Below are 27,849 nucleotides of genomic sequence, written 5' to 3' on the forward strand. Positions count from 1 at the left end.
TCTGCTTTTGCATGCGTGAAGAAAAGGGGCAGGTTGGGGTGGGTCTCTTAAAATCCACCAAAGTAATTTGGAAAGGAGTAAGCAAGAGTGGCATCTTCCTGTCAAGCACTGAAAAACAAGGAAAGGCAAGGAGATAAACAGGCAGAAACAAGAGCTGAATTGGCGTTCTGCCCTCCCAACTTGGTGGCGAGCTGCAGGCGCAGCCACATAAGGGGAGCTCCCCTGGCGGCAGCAGCGGGGGGGGGGGGGTGCACTAAGCGACAGGTGGCCTGCACGTAAATCTGGAACCACACGTGAAATCTCGCATGTGCTTGTTCACGTCCTCTAAGGATCAGGTTCTTCCCCAGCGCCCCTGTTGGGTCCTCACTCAGATGCAGGCTGGTTCTTGGGTCAGGCACTGCACAGGCTCTAGCCCATGTGAGGCAGGAGGCTTTTGGGATGGGCTCCTCATTCCAGGTGGAGGACCCAAAGCTCTGGCCACACAAGAAGCCACCCGGGCCTGTTTATGACATCCAGACAACTTGGAGAGAACGCACACAAAATGGGGGGGGGGGGGAGGGACACACACGTTCACTTAGGCCCCTCCCATGCTTAGCCTGTAAGGCACCCAGTTGCCTGGAACCAAATCTATGCCAAAAGCATGCAATGGAAGGATGGAGCACAGGTGTCAAATGATCTAGAAGGTGACAGTCCCTTTCCTCGCATCTCTGCTGCTGTTTAGCAGCCCGACTGCTCTGGCTTGGCTTCCTGCTTCTGTCACATTTCAAGAGGGTTTCGTTTTGGTTGTTCTTTTGAGCTCAGGCTGCTTCTGCTGAGCTGACTTAGGCCGCAGCTTGTGCTGCTACTTGATCCTGCTAGACAAGACGTCCCCTGGGAAGCTTCGCAACAGCCCCCCTTCCCCCTGGCCTGTATCCAAAACCAGTCAGAGGTCAGCTTTCTCTGAATGCAGAGCAGCGCAGGGGTGGCTAGAGCTGAGAGAAGGCAAGGGGAGTGGCTCCGCAGGATGGGAAGATTCGGGCACACGCCTCCCCTTTAGCAGCCCTGTAATAAAGAAGCCACCTAATTTCTTGCCCAGAGGAGTTAGCCGTGCTAGTCTGTAGCAGCGAAATCAAAAAGAGTCCAGTAGCACCTTTAAGACTAACCAATTTTATTGTAGCATAAGCTTTCGAGAATCACAGTTCTCTTACTGTGATTCTCGAAAGCTTATGCTACAATAAAACTGGTTAGTCTTAAAGGTGCTACTGGACTCTTTCAAATTTCTTGCGAGTGTGGTATCAGGCGGGAGGGGGACTGGACTTGTTGGTCCTCTTCTGTTCACGTACAGCACTGTGGCCTCTGCTTGCCCTCAGTCTGAAAACTCTTGCCTCACTCGCACCAGACCCCTTGCACGCCCTCGTTATGCCCTCCTTCTGAAGCAGACACTGGCTGGGCAGAGGCCTTTCCTCCAGTGCCAGCTCTCCCTCTCAAGATCATGGAGTGAGAGTGTGGCCCCAGCACTACACCACCTTCCATCATCAGGCATTTGATGCTGTTTGCTCCACTTTACTTTTGCTACTGAACTCTGTCTCCTCGGATATGCTGAGCAAACACACCCACCCACCCACCCCCCTTTCTAGGTTTTATATCCAGGGATAACTTCTTCCCTACCTAGGTCAGCCAGTTTGCAACTCTGCACATCCAGTATGTAGCTACATGCAAGGATCTCTGGCCTAGGCCTAGGTTTTATGCCACTCTGGCGCCCTTCGTAAAGCCATATATAGAACCAGAGGAGTTGGTCTTGTTAGTCTGTAGTAGTAAAATAGAAAAGAGTCCAGTAGCACCTTTAAGACGATGTGACGGTGCATCTGACCAAGAGAACGGTGGTTCTCGAAAGCTTATGCTACAGTAAAGTTGGTTAGTCTTAAAGGTGCTACTGGACTCTTTTCCATATACAGAATAAAGCATCAGGCTCCCCCAAGTCATGTGTGGGGGCAGGCCGCCTCCTCCAGAAATCCTATGTCCATCAACAAGGCTCCATTGCCAGGGGACACTTAAGCGATTCAGACCTTAGCAGCCCCAAAGGGGCCCTGCCCTGCCCTGCCCGAGAATCCCTGCTGTGACAGAACATCATGTTGCCTTCCAAAGCAGGGGCCCAACAAGCTTTTCAGCAGTCCCTTTTCCAACAGGAACAATCCTCGCTCAACGTGGGGCTCAGTAAGCTAATTTGGCTCGTTCTATTTCTCATCACCTGCTCTGGCTCACTGTATTAAAGCTCGCGCTGAAAACCTCTCACATTGATAGAAGTTTATTGAAAAGTGGGTTTTTTATTGTAATCCAAAAGTAACAGGACGGGGCTGCAATGCATTTTGAAAGTCCTCTGGCTGATCTTTTCGAACTAATACCAGCCATTTGCTTTTTTCCTGACAGGCAATTTAAAAAAAATTAATGTGAAAGTTTTCACAGTACAGTAAACTCCACCCAAACTAACTCAATGGTGGTTGAAAGTAAGATGCCCCAGCCAAAAAAAAAAAAAAAAAAAACCCAAACCAAATGAAGCCCTTCCCAAACCCGCCCCCCTCCTTCCCCAGATGACATGGTCACAAGTCACAAGTCTGTACAAAATGTTCACTTTATAAAGCTCTGATGTAAAAATCCACTCCAGCAGCCATCGAGTAAGTGCAGCCTGGGGCCTGTCGTGGCGTTTTTTACAAGGCTCTCTGGGTCTACATTCCAGCCAAGGGTCTGAAAGAGGGCCGCCAGACCCTCAGACCCCCACAGCCGCCTTGGGTTTTTGGTCCTCTCGCTCCCTCTCCCTCTCCTTGTCTTTGCTCTTCTTGGACTTCTTCTTCTTATGTTTGTGTTTTTGGCTTTTCTCCAACTCTGACTCCGTGCCTGCGTGCTTCTTGTGCTTCTTGTGCTTCTTGTGCCTCTTGTGCTTCTTCTTGTCTTTCTTCTTCCTCTTCTTCTTGCTGTCTTGGCTGTCGGCAGAGCTGGCACTGCTGCTGCGGCCTTGGCTTTCGGAGGGGCTTTGGCTACGGCTGCTCTGACTGCTCCCGCCAGGTGGGGCTGCTGGCGCCGCCGCCAAAGCGTCTTGAGATTTGTGGGCGGTCTTCTCCTTCCCATCCCTGGCACTTCTGCCTGGGAAGTTGTCCTCTTTGGCAGATGTGTGGCTGTCACTGTCACTTTCATTGTAGTCTGGGACAAAGGCGGCCTCATCCGTTTCTCTGGTTGGGTCAGAAGACAGTCGGGAAGAGTGGCTTGGCTGAGGCTTTGGTTTGGAGGTGCTCTTGTCGTTCGGCACAGTCCCTGGCTCTCTTGTCTCCGGAGAGCGCCCTCGACACAAGGGCTTGTTCCCACCCATCCTCTCTCTGTTGCTTCGGGTCTCCGATGATGGGTGCTTCTCTCTCTCTTTGCCAGAGCTTCTCTCTTGGGATCTGCAATGTTCTGCTGAACGCCTGGAGGCAGCCTTCTGCTCACTCTGCTTCCGGTCCCTTGGAGGGCTGTAACTGCTCCGCCTGGAGTCCCCAGCTCCCTTTTTGGACTGGTCTGATCGCTCATCCCTCAGCTTATTCTTTTGTCCAGAAGAGGCAGACTCCCGACTTCGGGAAGGCGAGGCTTTCTTCCGGGAGACCTCGCTCCTTTCCTCTCTTCGCTTTGAACTTGAATGGTCTCTGCTGCTGTCATAGTCATACTTCTTATCCCAGGTAGGAGTAAAGTCCCTGGCAGAAGATCCATGGATAGAGTCATGTTTCTCTGAAGACCTGCTCTCTTTGGAAGAGTGAGAAGAACTGCTCTTAGTCCCTTGCTCAGAGCGCTCTTTCTCTGGCTGGATCCCAATCTTCTTTTTCTCAGAAGAGTCTCTGTCGGAGGCGGAATGGTCCCGATCCCTGTTTTTTAATTTTTCGTTCAATACTGTACTTTTGGAGTCAGGCTGGGAACTCTCATGACTGGGCTCTTTCAAGACCTTTGCATTTTTCTCTAAAGGCTCAGGATCTTTTTCAAGGTGTTTGATGGGAGGCTTCATGCTGATGCTTTTTATGACGCTCGCGGGTTTCCCAACAGCAGAAGGAACTTGTTGTGCAGACTTCACCTCTTCCTCCTCCTCGGAGTCGAATTCGTCTTTGTCCCATTTAGACTGAGGAACCTGGATCATGATGATGACATCTTCTGCAGGGGCCGTGATATCGTTGTTGTATTCTTCCATGGTCTTAATGACAGTTCGCTTCGTGTCGACCTTCTCTTCTGACTTCCGCACAGGGCTGCCTCCAGCTGAGCTGGTGCTAAGGAAACAGAAAGCAAGGATCAAGTAGCACCCTTTCCCCATACTGAAAGCTCTCCCCAGCTTGCCTGGAGGGCATACTTGCTTCTGAAAAGCTCGAGGCCTTCACGGCCTTTGCCATCCCAGGAATTCGTCAAATACCCTTATTCGGCTTTTCACACTGTGCCTATTTTAGAACCTCCTCCTAAGAATGGCCACCTGTCGAGTTACCCACGGCAGAAAAACAATCCTGGCTCTCATGCCTTAATTTCTTTCATAATCTAAATTTCAGCCTGCAAAATTGTCCTGTTCCGTACAACTCCTAGAGAGCTTTGCATTTGTTTTGTCTGTCTCAGACAACTCGATTAACAAGTCAGTCCCCACATGACTGAAAAACACTGAAATCAGACTGTGCAAGAGGCTCCCTGGCCTGCCCTCCTGGCTCAAAGGCAAATCCCCTCGGCCACCAACCTCCACAGATCAGCCTGCACAATTGATGTTGCCATGCATGTTACAAGCAGATAATAGACTTTCAGCCCAACCAAGCCCGTCTGCAGTCACTCCAAGCAACATTTAACGGGCAAACCATCCAACCGCCTCCTTGCCTATAGTCGTCATGAGATCCCCCAATACCTATGAGGGGGGAGGCAACGGGGGAGAGAGGAGAAGCAGCAGCCAAGAAAGAAAGCCTTGATGATCCCTTCTGTTGAGACAGGCCCATCGGTGTTGCTTGCAAGGCGCCATCTACCTCAGACAGCAGTCGTTCTCCAAACGTCCAGGGACAGATGCGGAGGGACTGAACCTGGGGCACAGTGGGCTGAATCCTGCCAACCATGAGCCGAAGGTGCTTGCTGATCTCCCCCACCTTTCTCTTACCGAAGCAGCCCCTCATGACCATCCCCCAAACTGACGCTAGTGGATGAGGGGAGCCTCACGGCCAAAATGCCATGGGAGACGGGGGCGGGCCTTCTGACAGCCTTCCACTTTAAGGAAGATGGTATGAAATGGGACTGACCAGGATCTACGCAACCCGTCAGAGGATCTAGGGGATCTTTAATGATATCATCATAGTCCCCTGGAGTGGTCTGCAACTTACGAACTTACCAAAATTGGGTTTTCTCTCACGGACTGGACACCTGGTGCTCAGGACCTCACACGTCTATTTGAAGGATTTGTGTTTATATGGTGCTGCTTATGCACTTGCACTTTAGGATGAATAATCATCATAACAGCACTTTTGGCACTAGCACTTTATCAATTATTAATTGAAGGTACCTATATTGTAGCACTTGTGTGAATGGAGTGTTATGGGAATTCTTAATGGTTTAAGAATTTCCTAGCACGTTACAGTGATCTTACTGTGTGACATAGAAGTGAACTGTTAACAAACAGGAATTGTAATCGGAGATACTGAACTTATTAGTAAGGTTACGCGGGCGTTTTTTCTTTTTCCAGCCTTCCCCTAGGGACGATCTTGCTCCCTACTCTCGTCAGCTCCTCAAGGCACTTTAGTCCACGAAGATTCCCCAAGTCTCCAGTGCCAGGGGCTCCCCCAGGGCAGGTGGGAGTGAGCCGCTTCCATGAGCAGCCTTGCGGTTCACAGGATCCCAGCCCTCAGTTGCCAAACCATGCGCCCCGTGCCATTCTCCTCCCAGCACCACCCAGACTATGTGGGAGTGGAGTTCCAGTCAGGGCAAGACACCTGGTCCACAAGATCAGGGATCCAGCCCAATACCCAAGGAAGTGGTGGGCTCAACATGACAAACAGAAAAAAACCCCTCAGCACTTCACCCAACAGTACCTGGGGTAATCAACCAGCGTGGAAGTGGATCCATCCCCTGCTGCCATTTTCCTCCTCAGCTTTCCTTTCGTTTTCTCTGGCTTTCCTTTGCTACTGGCTGGCTCAGGCTTCTCAACAGGAGGGTCTTTAAGAGGGGGCACATTTTCAGCACTGACAATCTTCTTGCCAGTTTCTCGGTTCAGCTTTATCTTCTTCGCTGGCACAACCGGCGAAACTGTCTTCTCTTTTTCCGGGCTCCTGGCTGCCTTTTCACCCTCGGGCTCTGTTTGGCCCTTGGGCGACAGCTTCAGCTCTGCAACGTCTTGTTTGGGAAGTTTTACTTGTGGGGCAGCTTCTTGATCCTTCTCTGCTTTCTCCTCACCTTTCCTTTTCCTCTTCTCTGTCTTTGCTTCTGCAGCTTTGCTTCTGTCTGTGGGTTTCTTGGACTTCTCCTCCTTGCTTGGTGGCTGCTTCTCTGGTTTGATGTCCTTGGGGTGCTCTTTCTTAGCTTTCTCCTCCTTGGCGGATCTGGTTTCTGAATGCTCTTTTGTGGCTCGGAGGTGAACTTTCCGTGGTGTGCCAGGCGGCTTCTCGTCCTTCTGAGAGGATAAAGATTTGCTAGTCTCAGCCTTGGGCACCTCTTCCTTCACTTTTCTGGGAGGAAGGTCAGCGCGTGGGGACTTTTCACGATCAGTCTCCTGTTTCTCTGGGGGTGCTTTCATCAGTCTCACTGGCACGTCTTTCTTGGGGGTGGCCATGCCCTCTGGTTTGCGCTTGGCCTTCTCAGTCTTTCCCTTTGGCTTTTCCTTCCTCTCCTTGTCAGACAAAGGCTTGAAGGCGACTGAATCCGCTTCCATAGGCTCATCCCGGACAGGAGTCGCATCGTCCCTGCTTGGGAGCATGAAGAGGGGGTCAGGTTTGCTGTCTTCCCCTGCAGGAGGGTCCCTGGACTTCCGCGAGCCTTCCGACAGGTCAGCACCGGGGAGAAAGCCTGCACCTTCCTCTCCCTTCCTTCTCTTCCGGTGCTTCTTATGTTTATTTCCTTTCCCATCTCCTGGGGCATTTTCAGCTTCCTTCTCTTTCCCTTTTGCAATTTCTTTCATACTGTGGCCTTCTCTGACTGGCAGCTTTTCAGAATAGCCAGTGCCTATGCCACGATTTCGATGGCCTGGTCCCCCAGCGTATTCATCTCTACGACCTCGAATATATGGAGAATTCTCTCGCCGAGGTCCTGGTGGGCCAAATCGCTCTGGGGAGAAGTTCTCTCTATTCAACAGAGGTCTGGGCTGGGCCCCAGCTGGAAAGCCCTTGTAATATTTCTCGCACAATTCTCTGTAGTTCTCCCACTCACGGAATCGGTCCTTTTCAAACGGGTCGCCTCTCATGTCCACAGACCTGCCATAGTATGCTTTCATATCATAGGCTGGGACTTCTCGGTATCGATTGAAGTATTCCCTTTCCCCTTCTCCCTGAGAAACAGGGCGCTTATTTGGGGACTGGCCCCTATAAACTGGAGACCTTGATCGAGAATGGTATCTTCGGTAGGGTGGTGATCTGGACCTTGAGCGATGATATCCATGGGATCGTGATCTGGAACGATAATTCCGGCTTTTCCCTCTGCCCCTCCGTGGATATGGGGGTGACCGTGAGTAGGAGCGGGAATGGGAACGGCTAAATGACCGGGAGTATGACCTAGAGCGGGATGAGCCAGATCGCGACTTGGAGTACGTATAGGAACTTCTCGAATACGAGGATGCACTATACGGCGATTTGGAGCTTAAAAAATAAAAGGGGGAGAAACACACATACAAGAAACATATACCTGTAGTCCTTTCACTTTTATACTAAGAGGGATGGCGATGGCAAAGGCAAAGCATTCAGTTCCTGACTCACAATCCCTTGTGGCCCAGCCCAGAGGAAACAAGGCACAGTCCCTTTGGGCATCCTCACCATGAGGCTGTGCAAGCTGAGAAGAAGTTCCACACCCTTTTAATTTAATATGGCAAGAACAGCCCCTCTCTCTTTCCCCAATGGCAGATCACAAATGGCTTCTAGGAGTCCCAAAACAGAAGAGATTCTCCAAGCCACTACGGGGAAAGTGCAGGCAATGAGCTTGCGGGCAACTGCAAGACAAGGGAACAGTGCCAGTAAAACCTTTGAAAATGGACCAAGACTGCACCCCTCCCTGGCAAAAAAAGGTTTTACTGCTCAGCTGCAGTTTGCCCCACAACCGAACATGAGCTCTGCAGATTTGTATTCTGCATTAGCCCCGTGCTTTATACAGCACTTAGGAATGCACAAAACCAGCTTATGCTGTGAACCCATCAAGCCCAGTACCTACTCCAACAAGGATTGTGCTCCCAATGTTCAGGCCTTGCAACTTTTCCCATCCCCAGAAAAGGGGCATGGGATGGAGTCTAGGGTATTCCACACAGGAAGCTGCAAAATCCTCCACCCTGCTAAAGGATATAGTGACCAGAAACACACAGACACACTTATTTACCGGGAATAAGAACGCCTGCGCTCCTTCTGGATTTTTTTGTATTCCATCAGTTCCTTAGCAAAATCATTTGTAAACTCATCAAGTTTTGACTTCTTCTTCTCCCTGTTAAAAAGATGAAGGGACTGTGATGTGATATAGCGTAGCTGGATATTGTTACAAAGGCATTAAGCAAACCCCATTAGCCTGAACACGGGCACTGCATGCAAACAAGAAACGAATAAGCTACTGGAAAAAAAGGGCCAGCACAGAGTTCCTACAGGTGTTTCATGGCATTTTGTTAGAATCACAATTTTCTGCGTTATTTTGATTGGCAGTGAAAATCAACATTTGAAATCTCACGTTATATGTCATTTTTTCTTACGGCAGTCCAACATTCTACTGAAACAGAAGAATGAAATATAACGGAACTTCATTTACAGCCAAATACTTACTCCTCTTTAAGTCTCCGTTGTTCTCTGTAAAACTCCTCCCTAGATAGAGGAGGTGGTTGTGTCGTTGGGATGGCATTTGAGTGAGCCGTTGGCACTGGTGTTGGTACCCAAGGTGTTGATATGTTTGCTGGAGCCGGGGGGTATCCCGGAGGGGGGACAGTGTACCCAGCAGGTGGAGGCTGACCCGGTGGAAACTGAGGAGGAAACTGTGGCGGAGGCACCCCCGGTGGAAGAGGGAGTGCGTGGGGGGGAGGAGGATACAGGGGGGGAGGAGGAGGCGGCACGGGCACAAACACTTGGGTTGATGCTGGCAGTGTTGGGGCCTGAGTCCTTTGTGTGCGGTCACTATGCGGGCGTCCTCGGTTTGAACTTCTAAAGAAACCCAAAAACACGTTGTCACTGAGTGTTACACTTGTTCCTGGATCGCAAGAGAGGAAAGGGACGTGGCGGCATCCTGAGGCTGCAAACGTCCCTCCTTGGCCGCCAGGCTTCTCCAGTCTAACCTGCTCTTCTGCTCCCCCTGAGCTCAGCCCTTCGATAGGGGCTCGCACGGCTGCACTGGCCACACCCCACACTCCCTCCCCCAGCACACTTCAGAACTCTGCTGGCAGCAAGACTTCACAAGCACCGACTAATCCCCTCCCCTCCCGCAAACTCTTTGATGAAGCTGCTGATTGCACTGACAAAATGGGCACAGCCAAAGTCTTCACTCCACTTCAAGTTCAGTGACGGCTTTGAAACCTGACCGTGCCTAAGAACACACTCCTGGCTACAAATGCTGAAGTCTGGGTCTCTCTCTATCCCCACCTATGGAAGGTTCTTCCGGCATTTGGACTGAGGATGGCTCCTCTTTCCAGGCCAGTCCTTGTCCCTGTGCTGGACGACAGCTTTCTACCTGCTGCAGTGACCGTTTGAATGGCTGGCTTGATTCCCAACTGTATTCCCACAAGAGCTCTAGCTACTACACGGGAGACTTCAACATCTGCATCTGGTCCTTCCTTTTGTTTTTTTCAGACCCCACCCCACAGTGCCTATGTGTACAGCTTCTTGACAGACTTGTCACGCTCTAAACTTACTGCTTAAGAGAATGACAGAGATGTGTTTCAAAGGCATACTTACGGCTCCCAGCCTGACCGGCCGCCTGCAGAGCGTACAGGGTTGGGCCTCATTGGTTGACCTGAGGGAGAGAGGGAGGGAAGGAAGAGGTGCTGTTAATACATCAAGTGTGCAACTGGACACCGATTCAGGAGTCCCTACAATCGGAGTGGGAGCCACTTACCCATGGTGGGGATTGAATGCCCGTGAGGACCCAGCTGTCCTGGCAAGGCTGGCTGCCCAAGCACAGGAACCTGATAGCCCTTGAGGAAGAAAAGGAAGAGAATGGAGAGGCTCCTGCTGTTGTAAATGGGACAAAATGAGTCTGGACATGAAACGAAGCATACCTTCTCCTCCATGACAGTACTAACAGATAACGAGGAAGGTGGCTTGGAGTGTTCCGAGGCCGTCGCGTGAGCAGCCGCTGGGCCAACACCATCGCCCTCACTAGTGCGAGAAAGGCAAACTCAAGGTCAGGAATCACTAGGGACAGAACGTAAAAGCACAGCAGTCCCCCAGCCCCCGAATGTAAGGCCAGGGTCTACAATTCCACACACAGCTTTGGCCAATCTAGCTCAAAATCCATATAAACACAAAATATCTTCCCTCAACAGAAGCAGGAAAGGGGGCAGAAATAGCTAAAATGACCAAGAACCTTCCTTGTACTGAGCAGCTGAAAAGGTCAGCTCTGAGGTTAAACAGACGAGAGAACTGCATGATGCTGCGGCACAGACACCGCTGCGCCCCCAGTTCATCCGAAGCCCCCCCTCCCTGGCACGGACTCACCACCGGAGCTGTGGGACTCCAGAGGGCTGCCCTGCCCCGCACCTCATGGAGGAAACTGCCCTGGGGTGGAGCCTGTGCTGATGTCCCAGTTGCTTCAGGACCTTCCGCCAGGAGCGTCGGAAGACAGGCCCAGTTCCGTCTTTATGCACGCACGTCTGGAAATGTGCATCTTACAAAACCTTAAAAGCCCTGAAAGGCTTTAACTCTCCATCTTTCCGCTAAACTTAGACAATCCTTTAAACAGTGGGTGACAGCCCAGTGCACAAACCTGATTCCCCCCCCCCCCCTGCCCTGATTCTCCTCCTTGTGCCTTGCTTATCGATAGCTACAGTTTTTGGTATCAGTCAGCACTTGCTCTCCAAGCCCAAATGGGAAAACTTGGTTTGAAGGATGTGTCTCAGGTTGGAAGGTAAGGGGCAACCACAGGTGGCAATCACAGATATGCAGCAAATAGATAGAAAGAAGCCTCAGGCAACTCTGCAACTTGTTGGTTTGAAGGACCATATGAATTATGCAATTATCTAAGGCAAACATTTTTCTTGCAGCTAACTTACTTAAATATTTATATCCCATTTCCTTAGACTCAAGGGGATTCACAAAAACAAGAAGTTGCAGAAAAGCATTACAGTCCACTGGCAAGATAAAAACACCACGTGGGTTAAGATTGCAGATGAATTTGCCAAAACAGGTTCCCTCTGGCAAATCATAGGGTTGGAAGGGATCTCTAGGGTCATCAACCCCCTGTACAACGCAGGAAATTCACAAATCCCCCCCCCCAACTGTCCCAGTGACCCCTGCTCCATGCCCAGAAGATGGTGAAACACCTCCGGGATCCCTAGCCAAAACAACCCGTGCAAAACTGCCACCCGACCCCATGGTGGCGATCAGCACCACCCTGAGCATATAAGAAGGGACACGAAAACCAAGCACTGATGCAACCCCTTCTGCCCTCTCCCTTGCGATCTGCCCAGGCTCCCAGAATCAGCATTGCTGTCACATGGTCATCTAACTTCTGCTTAAAAACCTCCAAAGAAGGAGAGCCCACCACCTCCCGAGGAAGCCTGTTCCACTGAGGGACAGCTCGAACTCTCAGGAAATTCTTCCTAATGTTTAGCCAAAAACTCTTTTGATTTAATTTCAAGCCGTTGGTTCTGGTTTGAGCTTCTGGGGCAGTGGAAAACAACTCCGCGCCATCCTCTATATTGCAGCCCTTCAAGTACTTGAAGAGGGCTATCCTATCACCTCTCAGTTGTCTCCTCTCCAGGATAAACATACTGAGCTCCTTCAACCTTTCCTCAGAGGACTTGGTCTCCAGAGCCCTCATCATCTTCATTGCCCTCCTCTGGACACGCTGCAGCCTGTCTGTATCCTTTTAATTTGTGGTGCCCAAAACTGAACAAGGTACTCTAGGTGCGGCCTAACCAGAACAGAGTAGAGTGATACCATTACTTCTCATGATCTGGACACTCTGCTTCTGTTGATACAGCCCCAAACCGCATTTGCCTTTTTAGCTGCCACATCACACTGCTGACTCATGTTCAGTGTGTGGTCTACTAAGACCCCTAGACCCTTTTTGCACATACTACTGCCAAGACAAGTCTCCTCCACCCTATGCCCTCTGAAGGTTGGTCGTACACACGTGAATGCCACAAATGAAGGCATCTTGCATATCCCACCCTGCCAAGCTGTTCCAGAGGACTGGACTGACCATAGTAAAAGCCTGTATCCTAACCAACGCTGTAAAGGCAATACTAAAACAGGACATTCAACCTGACAGCACAAGTTAAAGATCCAGAAAGAAGAAGACAGTTGCTTTCTTGTGTCTTTGTGGAACCAAAAACTTATCAGACTTGCTAGGATAAAGGGCTATCAAAATACTTATCAAGTTCCTGATGGCCTCGGGCAAGCAGCCTCTCAGAGCGTTGTATCCAGGTGCTACTGGACTCTTTTCTATTATCCAGGCTCTGAACACTTTTTAAATGGAAGTATTTTAATGTATTTTGATATCTGTTGTAAGCTGCCTTGAGTGCCATAGGGTACAAAGGTGGCTGCTAAAATGTTTAAAATAAAATAATAAATATACCCTTTCTCACTACTTTGTGATGTTCTTGCTAGTTTGTACTGCTCTTTGGAGAGTATTTCCCTCACTGACCAGCACAGACAGCTACAGGCTTTTTATGTACTGCGTAAACTGGCTTACCGGAAAGGTCCTTCAGGCTTGTCCGAGTGAATAGCCATGGCTATGGGTGCTGGGACCTCACCAGCGGGTGCAGAGGCAGACGGGTTGACTGGCAACGCTGTTGCTGTTGACGCCAGCGGCAAAGTGAGGGAGGCGGCTGAATGAACCGGAGCAGAAGGGGGTGGAGCCATCAGGGGGTCTTGCTGCCTCGATACAGCTGCCCTCAGCATGGAAGGCACGTTCCGAGGAGCTGCCTGCCGAGGGGGCTGGGCTTGCTTACGGAGCCGCTTTGTGTAGCCAGTTTCGTTCTTGAAGTTATTGACAGCCTACCAATGAAAGGACAGATCAGCCAACCAACGCTGATCTGACCAGCACCAAACACACCCACACTCTGGGAAACAAAATGTGTTTATGTTAACTTATGGGACTTAACTGATGCCTCTAAAAGATTATGGGAGCTGGTGTGGTGTAGTGGTGAAAGTGTCAGACTAGGATCTGGGAGACCCGAGTTCGAATTCCTCCTCTGTAATGGAAGCTCACTGGGTGACGTTGGGCTAGTGACACCCTCTCAGACTTACACACCTCATAGATTGTGAGGAGAAAATGGAGAGGAGAATCTAAACTGCTTTGAGTCCCCACTGGGGACAAATGCGGGGTAGAAATGAAACAAATAAACAGATAAATAACTGGGGTATGAGACAAGTGACCAGCTGGTGGGAGAGAACGATGAGGTCATCGAGGCCTGGAATACTCAGCTGGACTTTCTGAAGTGGGACCCTCTGCAGGCCCTTGGTGGCGGGGGGGGGGGGGGGGCGGCGGCATTCTGACTCAATAGTTTTTGAAGGGTGCCGCCTCTCCTACACTGTCCAGCAAAGCAGTTCCAGACAACAATGCAGGGGGTGACACTCACTCACGGATGTGTGGGAGCTGAGAGCGCGATCTGAAGTTACCTGGCGTAAAAATTTGTTGGCAATTAAAGCATCGGGAGAAACATCCGTCTGATGACAAGTTGGGCAGGTGTGTTCCTCTGATTCCAGCAGTGACGTCCTGATACCTGTGGATAATTTAAGTAGGTCATGTGGAAATTCTGCTTGAACTTTCAACCACACAGTGCACATTGCAACAGCACAGCTCCTAAGACTATCAACAGCAGTCTGAGCAATCCTGCAAGTCCCTAACCCTTGGGTCCACAGCCATCACCTTCTGCCACCCTGCATGTGCTTGGAGCCAAAGATCCCCTTTCCCTGAGTGAAGACCTCCTTCTCTGCGGACTCCTGGCTTAGCCAAAGGGATCTCTTGCATCCAACCACTCATGCAGCCAGCAGAAGACGATCACAGCAGTCCTCAGATCAAGGCTGAGCTCCAAAGGGCCTAGCAGAGATGTCCTCCTTGTCCACGAGAGTCTCTTGGGCCGCTGTAAAACCCACTCCTTAGCGGTAGAAAAGAGCAAGAGTCCAGTAGCACCTCCCTGAAGAATACCCTGAAGAAGTGAGCTGTGGCTCAGAAAAGCTCATACCCTACCACAAATTCTGTTAGTTTTAGAGGTGCTACTGGACTCTTGCTCTTTTCTACTGCTACAGACAGACTAACATGGCTGCCCATCTTGATCTCACTCCTTAGTAGTCAGTCAGGGGTTCCTCTAGAGAGACACAGAAGAAAGGTCTAAAGGAGCTAGCCTGTTAGCCTGTAGTTGCAAAATAGTAAAGAATCCAGTAGCACCTTTAAGACTAACCAACTTTATTGTAGCATAAGCTTTTGAGAGCCACAGCTCTCTCTGTCAGATGCATAACCAACTTTATTGTAGCATAAGCTTTTGAGAGCCACAGCTCTCTCTGTCAGATGCATAACCAACTTTATTGTAGCATAAGCTTTCGAGACTTTACTACAGGAGAAAGACATTCTGAAACCTGTCCAAAAAGTCTTACATAAGACTCACTGGACCCGAGTAGAAACCACTGTCAAAAGACGACTGTACAGTGTGACGAGCTGAACTTCGGTGGGACAGACCAAGCAAAAGTGCCAGGCAGATTACAGTGATGCAGCAAAGTTTCACGGCCCAATCAAAAAACCGTCCTCCACCCACATTTGGTGCTGGCATTTAGGTTGTGAGCTATGCATGCAGCTCTTTGGATGCTAGGCACCCCTTCATCAGTAAATGGGATGGACAACAGTGTCACTCTTTGGCTCTCAAAGAAGCCAGAGAGACAACAAGGTGCATGGGAGACTCATGCGCTGCCGCCTCCAGTCCACTCCCCATCAGAACGTGTGTGAAAGAGATCCCTGCATCACCCAAGGGCTTCTGGGAAACTCCTCTTTCACAGAGGACAGACTGCTAAGAGGGACTAGGGCAGCAGCTATTCCGTGCAGCCAGGGGCCAAGTGAGGCAGAGGGCCTCTACCAGAGCCACGATTCAGCACTGGCCTGCTCCCATCTTTCACTTGCAGAACGAAACAGAGCCCTGAGGCCCATTCAGCTCCACCGCCTCCCAGGCACACACGTGGCGGCCATGTGCCCAAGCTCAGGACTCACATTCGTCACAGTAGCTGTTTCCACAACAGGGGATGACCACGGCATCAGTCATTATATCTTTGCAGATCAAACACAGCAGCTCATCAGGAATCGGGTCCTCCTCTTCTGATGAAGAAGAGGGGTCTTCAGGCAGGAAAGGGGGCTTCTCTTTCTTGCCTATAGCATAAGCCTCTCTGAAAGAAAGGAAAGTTACTAAAATTTGCTTTGTTTAAAAAAAAAATGTTACACGTGTTTAACACAAGACAGAAGCTTGAAATTGTTACTCCAGCAAGCTGGCCCGAAACAAAGTAAGTTTCGTTTTGAACTAGCAATAAAGCCTGTTGTGGGGGGAAAATACAACGGGCTCTAGAAAGGGGAGGGCAGGCAGGCAGGCATTCGCTCCTCCTCCGTCACTGATTCCAGCTGGTGAAGGAGGGGGTGGGCGTTGCCATCTACTCCATGCCTGATCTTGGCTGTGTGAAGGGGTGGGGGGCTTAGCTACCTGCTCCATGCCGGACACATGCCGGGTAAAGGGGTGGGCATTGCCTCCTGTTCTGTGCCTGGCTACGGCTGGGTGAAGGGAGGAACAGGCATTGCCTCCTGCTCTGCGCCTGATCCTGACAGGTGAAAGTGGGCGGTGGGCTTTACTGCCTGCTCTGGTCCTGATCCCAGCTGGGTAAAGGGGGTGCGGGCATTGCCTCCTTCTCTGCTCCTGATTCCGGCAGGTTGAAGGGGGGGGGCAGGTATTGCTGCATGCTTGGCTCCTGACTCCGGCAGGGTGAAGACAGGGTGGACATTGCCGCCTGCTCAGTGGCTTATTCCGAAAGGTTGAAGAGGGCGGGCATTGCCACCTGCTCTGTTCCTTATCCTGGCTGGGTGAAGGGAGGAAGGTCATTGCCTCCTGCTCTGTGCCTGATCCCCGCCAGGTGAAGGCGTGAGGTGGGCACTGGATTCCAGGTGGCTGCAGGGGGGGATGGGAATTTCCACCTGCTCTGCTCCTAATACTAGGTTGGTTAAGCCAGGGGGTGGACATTGCCACCTTCTCCACTCCAAATACCAGCCGCAGTTAAGGCGGGGATAGGGCAATGCCACCTGCTCTGATTCTTATACCAGCTGGGTTAAGGTGGGACGGCGGCATGGACATTGCCACCTGCTCCACTTCGGATTCCAGGTGGCTGAAGGGGGGGGGGCAGGCGGGCATTGCCACCTACTCTGCTCCTAATACCAGGTGGGTTTAACCAGAGGGTGGGCATTACCACCTGCTCAGCTTCTAATATCAGCTGCGGTTAAGGAGGGGAGAGGGCAATGCCACTAGCTCCGCTGCTAATACCAGCTGGGTTAAGGCATGGGGCAGGCATTGCCACCTTTTCTGCTCCTATTACCACCTGGTTTAAAGAAGGGGGTGGGCATTGCCACCTTGTCCGCTCCTTATACCTGCTGGGTTAAGGTGGGGGTGGGCTTTGCCACCTTCTCCGCTCCTAATACCAGCTGGGTTAAGGTGGGGTGCAGGCATTGTCACCTGCTCTGCTACTGATCCCTGCTGGCTGAAGGGGGGTGGGCATTGCCACCTGCTCTGCTCCTAATACCTGCAGGGTTAAGGCAGTGGATGGGCAAAGCTACCTGCTCTGCTTCTGATCCCAGATAGATGAACGGGGGGTGGGCATTTCCAAGTGCCTAATAGCAGATGGGTTAAGGTTGGAGGTGGCATGCCACCTTCTCTACTCCTAATAACAGCTGTGTAAAGGTGGGAGAGGAAATTCCACCTGCTCTGCTCCTAATATCAGCTGGGTTAAGGCAGGAGGCAGGCACTGCCACCTGCTCCGCTCCTAATACCAGCTGGGTGAAGGCAGGGGGTGGGCATTGCCACCTGCTCCGCTCCTAATACCAGCTGGGTGAAGGCAGGGGGTGGGCATTGCCACCTGCCTCACTCCTAATACCAGCCGGGTGAAGGCAGGAGGCAGGCATTGCTGCCTTCTCCTGGCCTAGGCTTCCCTCCATGGCAGCGCCCTCTGGTGGTGCAGCAGGGTATGTGAGTTGTCTGAAACGCTCACTCAATTATATAGTAAGATAAGAGTCCTTGCTGTTTCTAATCAGACGGGGGCGCTATTAATGATTTCATTAAGCAATGGAAACAGATTCAGATGGATACCATTACTGTCCAGTAAAGCAAAATGTGTGTGGGGCAGGGGGTGGCTAAATTTTAAAAGACAATCAGGCCGAAAAGGTGCAATCATTAGAAGATTAGAAAAGCCCTATTAGGTCAGACCAGAAGTTCATCTAGTCCAGCATCCCGTTTCAAACAAACAGTTGCCTGGAGGGCCAACAAACAGGGCACTGTCTCTTCCTCATATTGCCATCTGGCAGTGGAGCTCAGAGGCTAACTGGCTCTGGTTATGGAAGCTCCTTTCATCCATCGTGGCTCAAGCAGCCATCCTCCATGAATCCGTCTGACTGCTTTTTAAAACCATCAGTGCTCGTCACCATCAGTGTGTCTGCAGGCAATGAAATACTCAAACTATCATTCGTTAGGCAAAGCGCCCCCTTTGCCTGTGGTATACCTGATACCTATCAATTTCACTGGATGCCCCCCGAGTTCTAGGAGAGGTTTTCCTTTTCAGCACACTCTAAACTAACACTCCAGACAACCTCACTCTTTCCCAGGCAGCATTACAGCCGCTGTAAAGAGATGGGCACTTACGCATCGATAGTTGGGATGGCGTATTTCCCTGTGTTGGTAAGCATGGCGCCCTTGGTGGTTGGGTCTTGCACCTCCATCATAAAGCTTCGAGGAATTCCTGTGCTCTTTTTTATCCTGGGAATAGACTCAAAATTCTTGTCCTATTGAAGCAAAAAACAGAAATCTCTCAGGTCTTCCTAATGTTCTGGCTAACTGACATTTCCACAACTTCTCCAAGCAACACCCAATCCCCCTTACAAGTTCAAAGACTATAGTTTGGGGCCTGATTTGAACACACAACAGTCTTCATGCACCTGACAAGCTTTGTAGCTTTGTTTTTAAAAGGCCATTCAAGTCAGTCACCTCTAGTTGCCGGGGTAAAAAGAAAACACAGTGGGGCTCTACTGCCCTTGGAATGCCCTGCCGAGACTGACAATGAGGCAAGCGGCCATTGAAGCCCTCCTCTTGAAGTGCACCACTAATCCTCGTAGGCAGAAGGGCCTTCTCCCATTAATGCTCAACAAGGAGTATCCCTCACAGCCACCTTCTCCCATTGCCTGAAATGAACTGTGGACACTGCCCAGTGGGTTGACTACCCTGTGCTCCTCTGACAGGAGAGACCAACCATATCTGGATGCTCACGAACAAACAGTCTCCATCCCAGCAGGACTGAGTCCCCTCCCCACCTGAAGAACACAGCAAGCTAAGTAATGTAACTCTGGCCGTCTTTTTAGCAGCCGTCCTTCAGGAAGACTACTAGAAGTCAAGAGGCGCAGACCGCCGACACACAAGCCACACCATGCCAGAGCCCCAATCCAGCCTCTTACCCCGTTGGTTGGGCAGTTCTTTATGTAATGGCCGGGTTTCCCACAACGGAAGCAAGTGTACGTCGGTGGGGGCGGACCCAGGGGTTTCTTCATGTAACTAAAAAGGTGCAAGAGAAGAGTGCATGTCTTTATAGCTTGTTTTGGGTTTTTTATTGAGAAAAAAACATGAAAATACATCTGTAAATTGTTACAAAATAAGCCTTATGTTTTTGTGTGCAGAATGACGAACACTCACTTGATTGGATCATATTCGTGGCCAGACTGTGACATCATAGCTTTAATTTTATCTTCTTCGGAAGCATTGGCTTCAGCCAGATTGGCAGTCTGTTCAGTAGGCAATCATTTGACACACACATTAGAAACACATTTAAGTCCACCCAATCAAAGACAAACACCACTCATCCAATCCTGTAAAGAGCAGCACAAAGCTAACTGACGTTGCCTCAAATCAGCTCTTGTCCTGAAGATGTTCCAGGGAGTCCTTATGCCATTACATGATGTTTGTGTGCCTATGCTGCAAAAGGAAAAAAAAAAACACCCCTCCTCTGCTGGGGCACGCTAACCCATAGGCTATTATGTTTGACCTTATGGAAAGGCTTGTGTAACAGCTCCAGCTTCCTATGAGGAATTTAGTGGTCTGGAGTAACATGTTTTAAATGATGCCTTCTGCAGTACCTTTAGGTTACAAAGCCATAGAAGTTAAACTCCATATTCTGCACATAAGTGACGCTGTTCACTATTGCGGCTGTTTAAAAGACGGTGAGACGTATTCCTCATGCTTCAAAATATTAAAAAGGACAGTGTCATCCTGAAAAGTGAAGCTTGAGAAACTCAGCCACTTTAAAAGAACTTGGGAAATGCATTCTGGCTTGCCTTTCAGATGCTTTTCTAAAGAAAGCATAGAGAATCAGCTAAAGTGTTACACCCAATTCATGGTTTGATGTGGCATAAAATGTCCGGGCAGGAGAACTTTCAGGATGACTGGCCCTTTGAGACGCAAGTGTGATCTTCCCGTGTGGAGCGGTCGGTTCCAGAAAACTGGTACGTGTTGAGCAGCTAGCAGAGATACAAGCAGGGTCTAAAGGACACTGGCTACTAATTACTCAGAGATTCAAGCACCTAACATTCACATCAACCACACATATACTTATACATTCACCCACAAAAGCAACCAGCTAGTTTCAACATTTTATTAAACAGTTAATTGAAATACATCACTTTTCTTAACAATCCAGATTGACAACTATGAAAACCATTCACATTTACAGAAGACTAATTTACAAATACTTCGCTAATTTGTTTGAACCCAAACAGTTTGAACCCAAACAGTTTTACAGAACACATCCAATAGCACAAAACATTAGTAGGAATAGACCAAAATTCAAATATGGCATTTAAATACACAATTGGAATAAAACAGAAAACTGTTAAAAACATTGCCTCCGTGCAAAGATATCCTGCACTGAAGAGGTTAAAGTAAGTAACAGTTTTGAACTGTTTTATATGACAAGGTCTCCATGTGTCAGAAATACTTAGATTCTCTCTAAATCTTAAAACTGTATACCTCTCTGACATTTTTTCACATCTCAGAAAAATAAAATTGACATGAGCTTACAGAACCAAGGACAAATTTAAGGACAGCACTAATGGAAACAAAACTTTAGGTAAAATAATTTGTCAAATTTCATATTTGTGCATCTAATTTCTCACTTAGCTAGAAAAATCAGGGTTCTCTGGGGAAATCCCCCCCCAAACCAAAACAACTCCAGTCTTTATTCACATACAAATAAGTATTGGGCAGGACTGTTACTACTGATGTGAATCTTAACAAGCAGCTGTTTTAGGCGGATGATGAATGTTATCACTAGTGCTTTCCCAGACAGTTACACATTATTGAGCAGAAATGTAAGCAGTTTCATAGCAAAACATGGCATATACAAAAGTTTCAGAAGTTCACATGTGCCAATATGCCACACACACACACACATTGGTATATTCCTATAAACAATTAGATACATTTACACAGTCTGTGTTCAAACAAATTAGTTGCATAGCTGCTGCCCTCTGTATATGCTACAAGGGCACAACTCATCAAATTACTATATGCAAATTATTGCTCTATCACTGGCTTTGAATGCGGAATCCACAAACCACCATGTCAACAGTCCATGTGATATGGAAATACTTCTGTTTTGGCTGCTGCACAGAAAGAAATCCTAGGAGTCCATAAATAGCCAAAATATTACAATTCTTCTTTAAAATTGTGTTATCTTTCCTCAGCAAAATTAACGGAACGTATGAAAAATGGTAACACAGCTTCAGAAGTGCTTCTTCGTGTCTTGAGGATGAACACAACTGCAACATTATGTTGAGGCTGATAAGGGACTCCCCTTCTATCTTCCCATACTGGGAACTACTCTTTACAGGATAGTTAGCAAAATATACACACATTTGCAATGTTTAGGTTCAGTATTTTTGCACTAAAAAAATGTACTGCACCAATGACAAAAGTTAACCAGATATTGATCACAGCATCGAAACATTTAAAAATGCCAAGCAAGCAACGATTCATTTGGCTATATTTGACAAGAATATATGTATATATATACCTTTGTAAGCTGGGCCAGAGAAATAGATGCAGAAGAGTCATCAATCTGTTCATAAAAAATTAAACACACATTCAAGTTCCACAATCAAGATATAGCAACATATTCAGCCTCTACTGTGGCTTTAAAATCTAGCCGGGGCTTATGTCCGACAGAGAGGCATTTTTCAAAGTATTGCTGCTGGTACAGTGCAGTGAGAGACATACGTAATATTTAGTTCTATGTAGGAAAAACTAAAAACTAAACTCACTCAAAGGAGTCAACCCCATTGTGATTTTATTCTCAGTGGCCAACATGACCAGCTGTCTTTTATACTCACAAGAAAAGAAATTGCTTATTTAACTAAAAAAACGTGTATTCTTGTGTATGACACTCTGAGTTCTTAAAGTATTTACACAAAATATAGGGAAGTGAAAGCATTTTTCCATAAGCAAACATTTTAATTTAGAAAATTTGTGAAAATACAGAAAATTGTATGCTTTGGAAAATGGTAAACATTGCTCTTGAAAAGAAATGCAAGGATGCTGATGGTAATGGGTACCGATTAAGCATTCCATGACTAGAAGTACAAGAAAATTTGAATATTAAGTGTTGAAAATAAACATATACAGTTCTTCAAATTGACATCTTCAAGGGAGCTGAGCAGTGAACTCAAGATACAAATGGCTATGGTGGGACGTAAGACCTTCAAGACTTGCTCATGCCTAAACTAGGGCAACACTTTTTTAATTCCTGGAGGCCAGCAGAAAATGTTTTTAGTTCGGAGGGGGTAGTTTTCAGCCTAGGGCTAAACAGCAAGTTTAATCTAGTTCAGCAGTGTGTGCCTGTCATAGCAAGTAACCAGAGGCATTGCAGTCTTGTGACAGGTCTAGAAACACTGAGCAGCAAAAAAACGGGGCTCTCTAGGATTCTTCTGGCAATGCCCTGATAGCCATCTTGGACTGTGCAGGTTAACTGCCTTCCACTGCCATCAGGCATGACTCTGGAATCAGCCATGATAGAAGATCATCATAAGGCAGATCAGAGCTTCTGGTAACACAGAGAATAAGATTTTACCCACTGCCTCAGAAGCAAACCCACTAACAAAAGAAAAGCAGCCATGTTGACCTCACGATTGCGCTTTCTGCACAGGGTAGAATGGGGTTGGAGTACCAGCACTGGCCTTCAGCAGCTCAAAAGACTGCCTCCACATGAAGAAAGCCGTACTTTGAGAAGCCAGACTCAAGAAGCAACTCTCGAACTAGGTTTTAAGATCACCATCTGTACCTACAGGGAATTATCACATGAAATCTATCAGAAGCAATGATACAGAGCACAAGAATCCCGAGGCCAATGGGGGCCGGGGAGGAGGTAAGGGTCCTATCTGGCAAGCCTCCTGGGGAGCAAGCTGAGCTCCAGTTGTGCTGCCAGTGGCTCAAGGACTTGGTTCGGTCCAACAGAGGATCTGCCCTTTGTGCTGAGCAAGATGGATGGGTGTGTGTCACTGTTTGGAACATGTGCCAGGGGCTACCCATCCCGGCACTAAAGACTTTGTTTTAATGGGAGTGTTCTTCACACAATCCTATGCAGGTGATCCTCCTTACTGAGTCACATGAAAGCATTTAAGAAGAAAGCACGTCAGAATACACCCAATACATTCCCAAACCAAATCTGAAAGACCAGCAGCTCTGCAGCTTCTTAAATCTTCCTTATCCATACAGAGATACTTTACTGTCGCTTTTGTCAAGAGCCAGGTAGTAGTTTGAAAAAAGCATGTTAATTGAAACCAGTAAACAGCTTTTTAAAACAGACTTTTCAAAAGGAGATAGTAATCTTTGCAAAGTCAAAGGATGTTTCTTTTTATATGTGGCAAGAAGGATAACTCATCTGGTCCCGCTTCGAGTTAAGATGGGCTCAGTGGTCCCTTTGTCTCCTGCTAAGATTACAAGCAAAAGTCACACTTCCTTTAAAAAAACAGGTAGAGAGCTTGACGTTTGCTTCCTGGCTCCTGAAACACCAGAAGTAGGTGCTGCCTCCTGGCAGCCTTCTGCTCTAGGCGCCTCTCCATCTTTTGCTTCCAAGAGTCCTGCCAGGCCATGATTTGGACACCACCACCCATGCAAACATCCCACCTATGCCTCAGCATATCCCCAATTCACAACCTTCATCCACACTTCCATCAAAGGCTAGAAGGCATTAACTGCACATTTCTAGCTGCCTTCATTATTAAGCACTTGGTGTTTCCCCCTCAGGATCGGTTCAAGAGACTTGACTGCGGGTGAGATGCTTACATTAGTGCGCCATCCATCCTTCTGAATGGACAGACCAGAGGCAAACAATCCCTGTCTCTGCAATACTGTCTACAGAAAAAGTAACACCCAACCAGTCCACATTTAATCTGCCTGTGGGTGAGATACAGGGACTTTGTATTGGAAGTTCTTTCCTTGTTACCCAGAGAAACTGGCCTGGCGAAAGTAGCCAGGGAAAGAACACACACCGGGAACAGCAACTGTCCAAGGACCCTGTCCTGTGAAGTTAATTTTCCCATTTCAGTTCTTCAGTTCTATAGGAGAAAAGCAGGAGGCAGTCAAGTCCAACCAAGACCAGAGGGGCCTAAAGAGCTGGCTTAGCTTAGTAGTCAGCCAACGTTGGTCCTTGTCTCTACAGAGAAAACTGTCCCTCAACCACTCTCAAGGTAGGAGAGGGAAAGAGTCATTGTGTGCTGAGCTTGGGAGCACACAAACATTTACCTGCTTCACAGCAAAGAGCAATGCAAGACTAGTTCTCTGCAATTCACAGTGAACCTTAAAGGAGGAGATCTAGGCACAGACAGGCATCCGGTTTACCCGTACTGCTAGGGTGTCTCCTCCCACAAGCAGTCTAGTGAAGGCCTGACCACCCATACATAGTTGCCTCTATAGGATCCAGGAATCCTCACAAGAAGATAACGCTCACTGGGTACCCCAGAGACGAAGCTTTGTCCCCAACCACAAAAATGCTCTTCCAAGAGAATTGATGTTAAAATGGTCACATTTTAGAATCTGAGGATTTTCTTTAACAATATGGCCTGAGGACTGTCTGCAGGACTCTCACATTTTTTTCATTTAGCACTAACACAACTAGGTCCCAGGCTTTCCCAAGTCTTAAATGTTAGCATGTGATATAAACACCTTTTGTTCCCTCTCCTTCCTTCTCCTGCCACCCACAACTAAATTTCCTATAGCAAAGAGAAGCTTTGTTTGCCTAACTGGAAAGAGAAAGAATTTTCTTCAATTTCTCAGCTGGTGTGGAATCCAAGAAAGTCAGCATAATGTATTTTATTTTGTAGTATGCCATGCTCAATGAACAACTTCGAGCTAAGTAGTGTAGCCAGGGCTTTTTTTCTGGGAAAAGAGGTGGTGGAACTCAGTGGGTGGCCCTCGGAGAAAATGGTCACATGGCTGATGGCCCTGCCCCCTGATCTCCAGACAGAGGGGAGTTGAGATGGCCCTCCGCACCGCTCAGCGCAATCGAAACACCCCTCTGTCTGGAGCTCAGGAGGCGGGGCCACCAGCCATGTGACCATTTTCAAGAGGTTCCAGAACTCTGTTCCACCGCGTTCCTGCTGAAAAAAAGCCCTGGGTGTATCCTAGCTTTAAAACAGGCTTGAAACCACCAAGTTAGAGTTGCCTCTAGATAATGCAACAGCTCTTTTCTCCCCAAGTATAAATTACTAATGCAGACCTGCGGGCAGGCAGGCAAATCAATGTCTTTATGAACTGGTTTGCAAACCTGCTTTAAAGGTGCAGTTTTAAAGAGAAGAGATGGTAATTCTAAAACAGCTACTCAAAACGCACAACAGACATGCCAGGGAACACACAATTCTAAATTAATGTTAAACTTTATTTGTGAACACGCAGTCTGTGTTTATACACACACTAGGATTGCTCATAAGATAAAAATTAGATCAAAGGGTCATTTACACAATTGCATTACATTAACTAGTGGGTTAACTGAGCTACTGAAATCAGCCTTGAGAAACATGTATGACTAATTCTAAAGGCCACAATGAAGAGCACACCATTTTCACTTCTTGATGACAATGTCACAATTTCACTGGTCACAAAGGCTATCCAGTGATTTAGCACTAGGACCCTACTTGTTCCATTCAAGGAGTGAGTAAATAAGCCACCCTTAATAACCAAGAAAGACCCACCACGTTATCCTTCTAAACACCACTAAGACCTTACTTGGCAGTATTTTAACAGAAAATCATTCCAAGCAGAAAGTGAAGATATAGAGCAAGTAAGTTATTACAAACTGAAAATAAGTGACCTGGAATGAAAGAAAAAAGCATTCTACTCACTCAACTGTATATAAGCATCGGTGTATAACAGAAGGACTTGCTATAAGTACTCAGCTCAAAAAGCTATCTAGTGATAAAATAAAATGAAGGGATTGGGCCGGTGGGAACAAACAGGGGAGAGATAAGGGGAATTATTCTCAACTGGATTTGTTGTTTCACAAATGGGTGGGAAAAGCATGTTGTGTATGTTGGTTATAGTAACTACATCTGAAACTATGTATTTGCTTCCAGAAAAATGGAAGCAAACACAGTGACAGAAGTTCTTGCTCTGGAAGATATTCTCATGGAAGTAATTTATTCATTCCAATTTACAGGACTCAGAAAGACAAAGGGGACTCGTCTTAAATGTCCTCGATGTTTTCACAGGCACCTGAACCAGCTGTTAATAGAAAAATGATAAATTTAGCAATAACGTGGTTTTTATGATGTTTTCAAAAACCACTAAGGGAAGTGCTAAGAGCAAAAGCTATGTGATACACTGTGATAGTGGCAAAAAAGATACACTCCAAATGTTTTTATTTCAAGAAAACAAAAAGCACACAACAACCTATACAAACATACAGCTATTAACTAGAGACACACAGATGTAGAACAAGGCATCACGTTCAGTAGTGCAAACCTTAAACTTACATGATCTGTAAATGATCATACATTATCTGTACAACACAAAGTCATACAGGAAATAATCTAGCATTCAATATGCAATACAGTGTGTCACTTGGCACAAGTGTCAATATTCACATCAAAACGATCTGTGTTGCTGATTTTACTATACTGAAACAAAATACATTGAATTTACAATATAAGAGGATTTCTGTAGGAAATTAATGTGAATTAATATTTAGAAAAGTAGTTTATTGCTTTGTTATTGTTTTAAATTAAGAAGAATGTGTAGAGGAAAAAAGTGTGAGATTGTGTTTTTACATACTGCTTTTGAAGTTCCACTCACTGGATCAGTTCGACTTCTAAAAGGGAAAATAAAGGTTGTCAGAAAAACAGAAACTGCACATAACACAAAACAGAGAAAGCTACCACTGCAAAACTTGTGTGTGTGTGTGTGTGTGTGTGTGTGTGTGTGTTTGTTTGTTTTCAGAGGTATTAAATAATCACCCCTGAAAAGCTAAGCTGCCAAGGCCCTGAAGCGTCTTTGACTTTTGACTAACCGTTAAATAAGGTTGAACATGCACATGTTAATACAAAGATGCAAAATCCCAGACACCACAAATGAGCTGATCCACTTGGCCAGCAGAAGACCCTGTGGACTAAGTGGAAGTGGGCTGAATGCACTAGAGGAAGTAGAAGTCATTTTAAAAAAAAACACCAAAGAAGAGTTTCTAGAGTTCTGTTAAAACTTATGAGTTCCATGACAAAGAAAGAGGTCTTATTTACGTCAGTTCACATACTCCTGATTCATTATCATCTAGGAGAATCCTACAAGCAGATGCTGAACTTGATAAAAATAGAAAGAGCTATAAAATGAGGAGCTTTACAAATATGGCCGCTAATGGCTGGGGTCCAGGAAAGGTGTTCTTAGCGAACAATGTCATTGGTACTTGGTTGCAAATTGTAATACATACAATGTTTTGAAAGCAACTTTCAAATTGCCTTTATTACCTTTCAGCAGCTGGTCTGTGCAAGACAAAGTGATAACTCACAAAAGGTCTGCCAGACCACTGAGAAACAGTATTATTTATTGTACTGCTCCACTGCCTCAGCACCCAAGGCACCCGTCAACATCACCACAAGAACAAGCAGATCGCCATGGCTCGAAAACTGCCCAATATTGCTTGCAGCAGCTTGTCCAACACAGGAGATTACTCCATGAGAATTTTATTGGCATGAAAAGGTTTCTGTAGGAAGGAGTTCTTGAGAATGAACTCATGCTAGGGTTTAGTC

General features: G+C 47.6%; 1 protein-coding gene across 1 annotated transcript in view; it reads right to left on the reverse strand.

The window, feature by feature from the left end:
* Positions 1–2,651: 2,651 nt before the first annotated feature.
* Positions 2,652–27,849, reverse strand: part of RBBP6 (RB binding protein 6, ubiquitin ligase) — a 33,860-nt gene continuing 8,662 nt past the window's right edge. The window contains exons 3-17 of the mRNA XM_054992370.1: positions 26,882–26,918; positions 21,633–21,677; positions 19,259–19,347; positions 19,024–19,120; positions 18,218–18,357; positions 15,541–15,713; positions 13,962–14,065; positions 13,033–13,337; positions 10,394–10,493; positions 10,231–10,309; positions 10,071–10,128; positions 8,952–9,323; positions 8,521–8,622; positions 6,039–7,793; positions 2,652–4,259 (exon numbers count right to left, since the gene is read on the reverse strand). Coding sequence (XP_054848345.1) covers positions 2,744–4,259; positions 6,039–7,793; positions 8,521–8,622; positions 8,952–9,323; positions 10,071–10,128; positions 10,231–10,309; positions 10,394–10,493; positions 13,033–13,337; positions 13,962–14,065; positions 15,541–15,713; positions 18,218–18,357; positions 19,024–19,120; positions 19,259–19,347; positions 21,633–21,677; positions 26,882–26,918 — 4,972 coding nt within the window. The 3' untranslated portion in view covers positions 2,652–2,743. The remainder of the gene's footprint in view (positions 4,260–6,038; positions 7,794–8,520; positions 8,623–8,951; positions 9,324–10,070; positions 10,129–10,230; positions 10,310–10,393; positions 10,494–13,032; positions 13,338–13,961; positions 14,066–15,540; positions 15,714–18,217; positions 18,358–19,023; positions 19,121–19,258; positions 19,348–21,632; positions 21,678–26,881; positions 26,919–27,849) is intronic.

Source organism: Eublepharis macularius, chromosome 12, assembly GCF_028583425.1.
Source record: "Eublepharis macularius isolate TG4126 chromosome 12, MPM_Emac_v1.0, whole genome shotgun sequence".
NCBI lineage: Eukaryota > Metazoa > Chordata > Lepidosauria > Squamata > Eublepharidae > Eublepharis > Eublepharis macularius.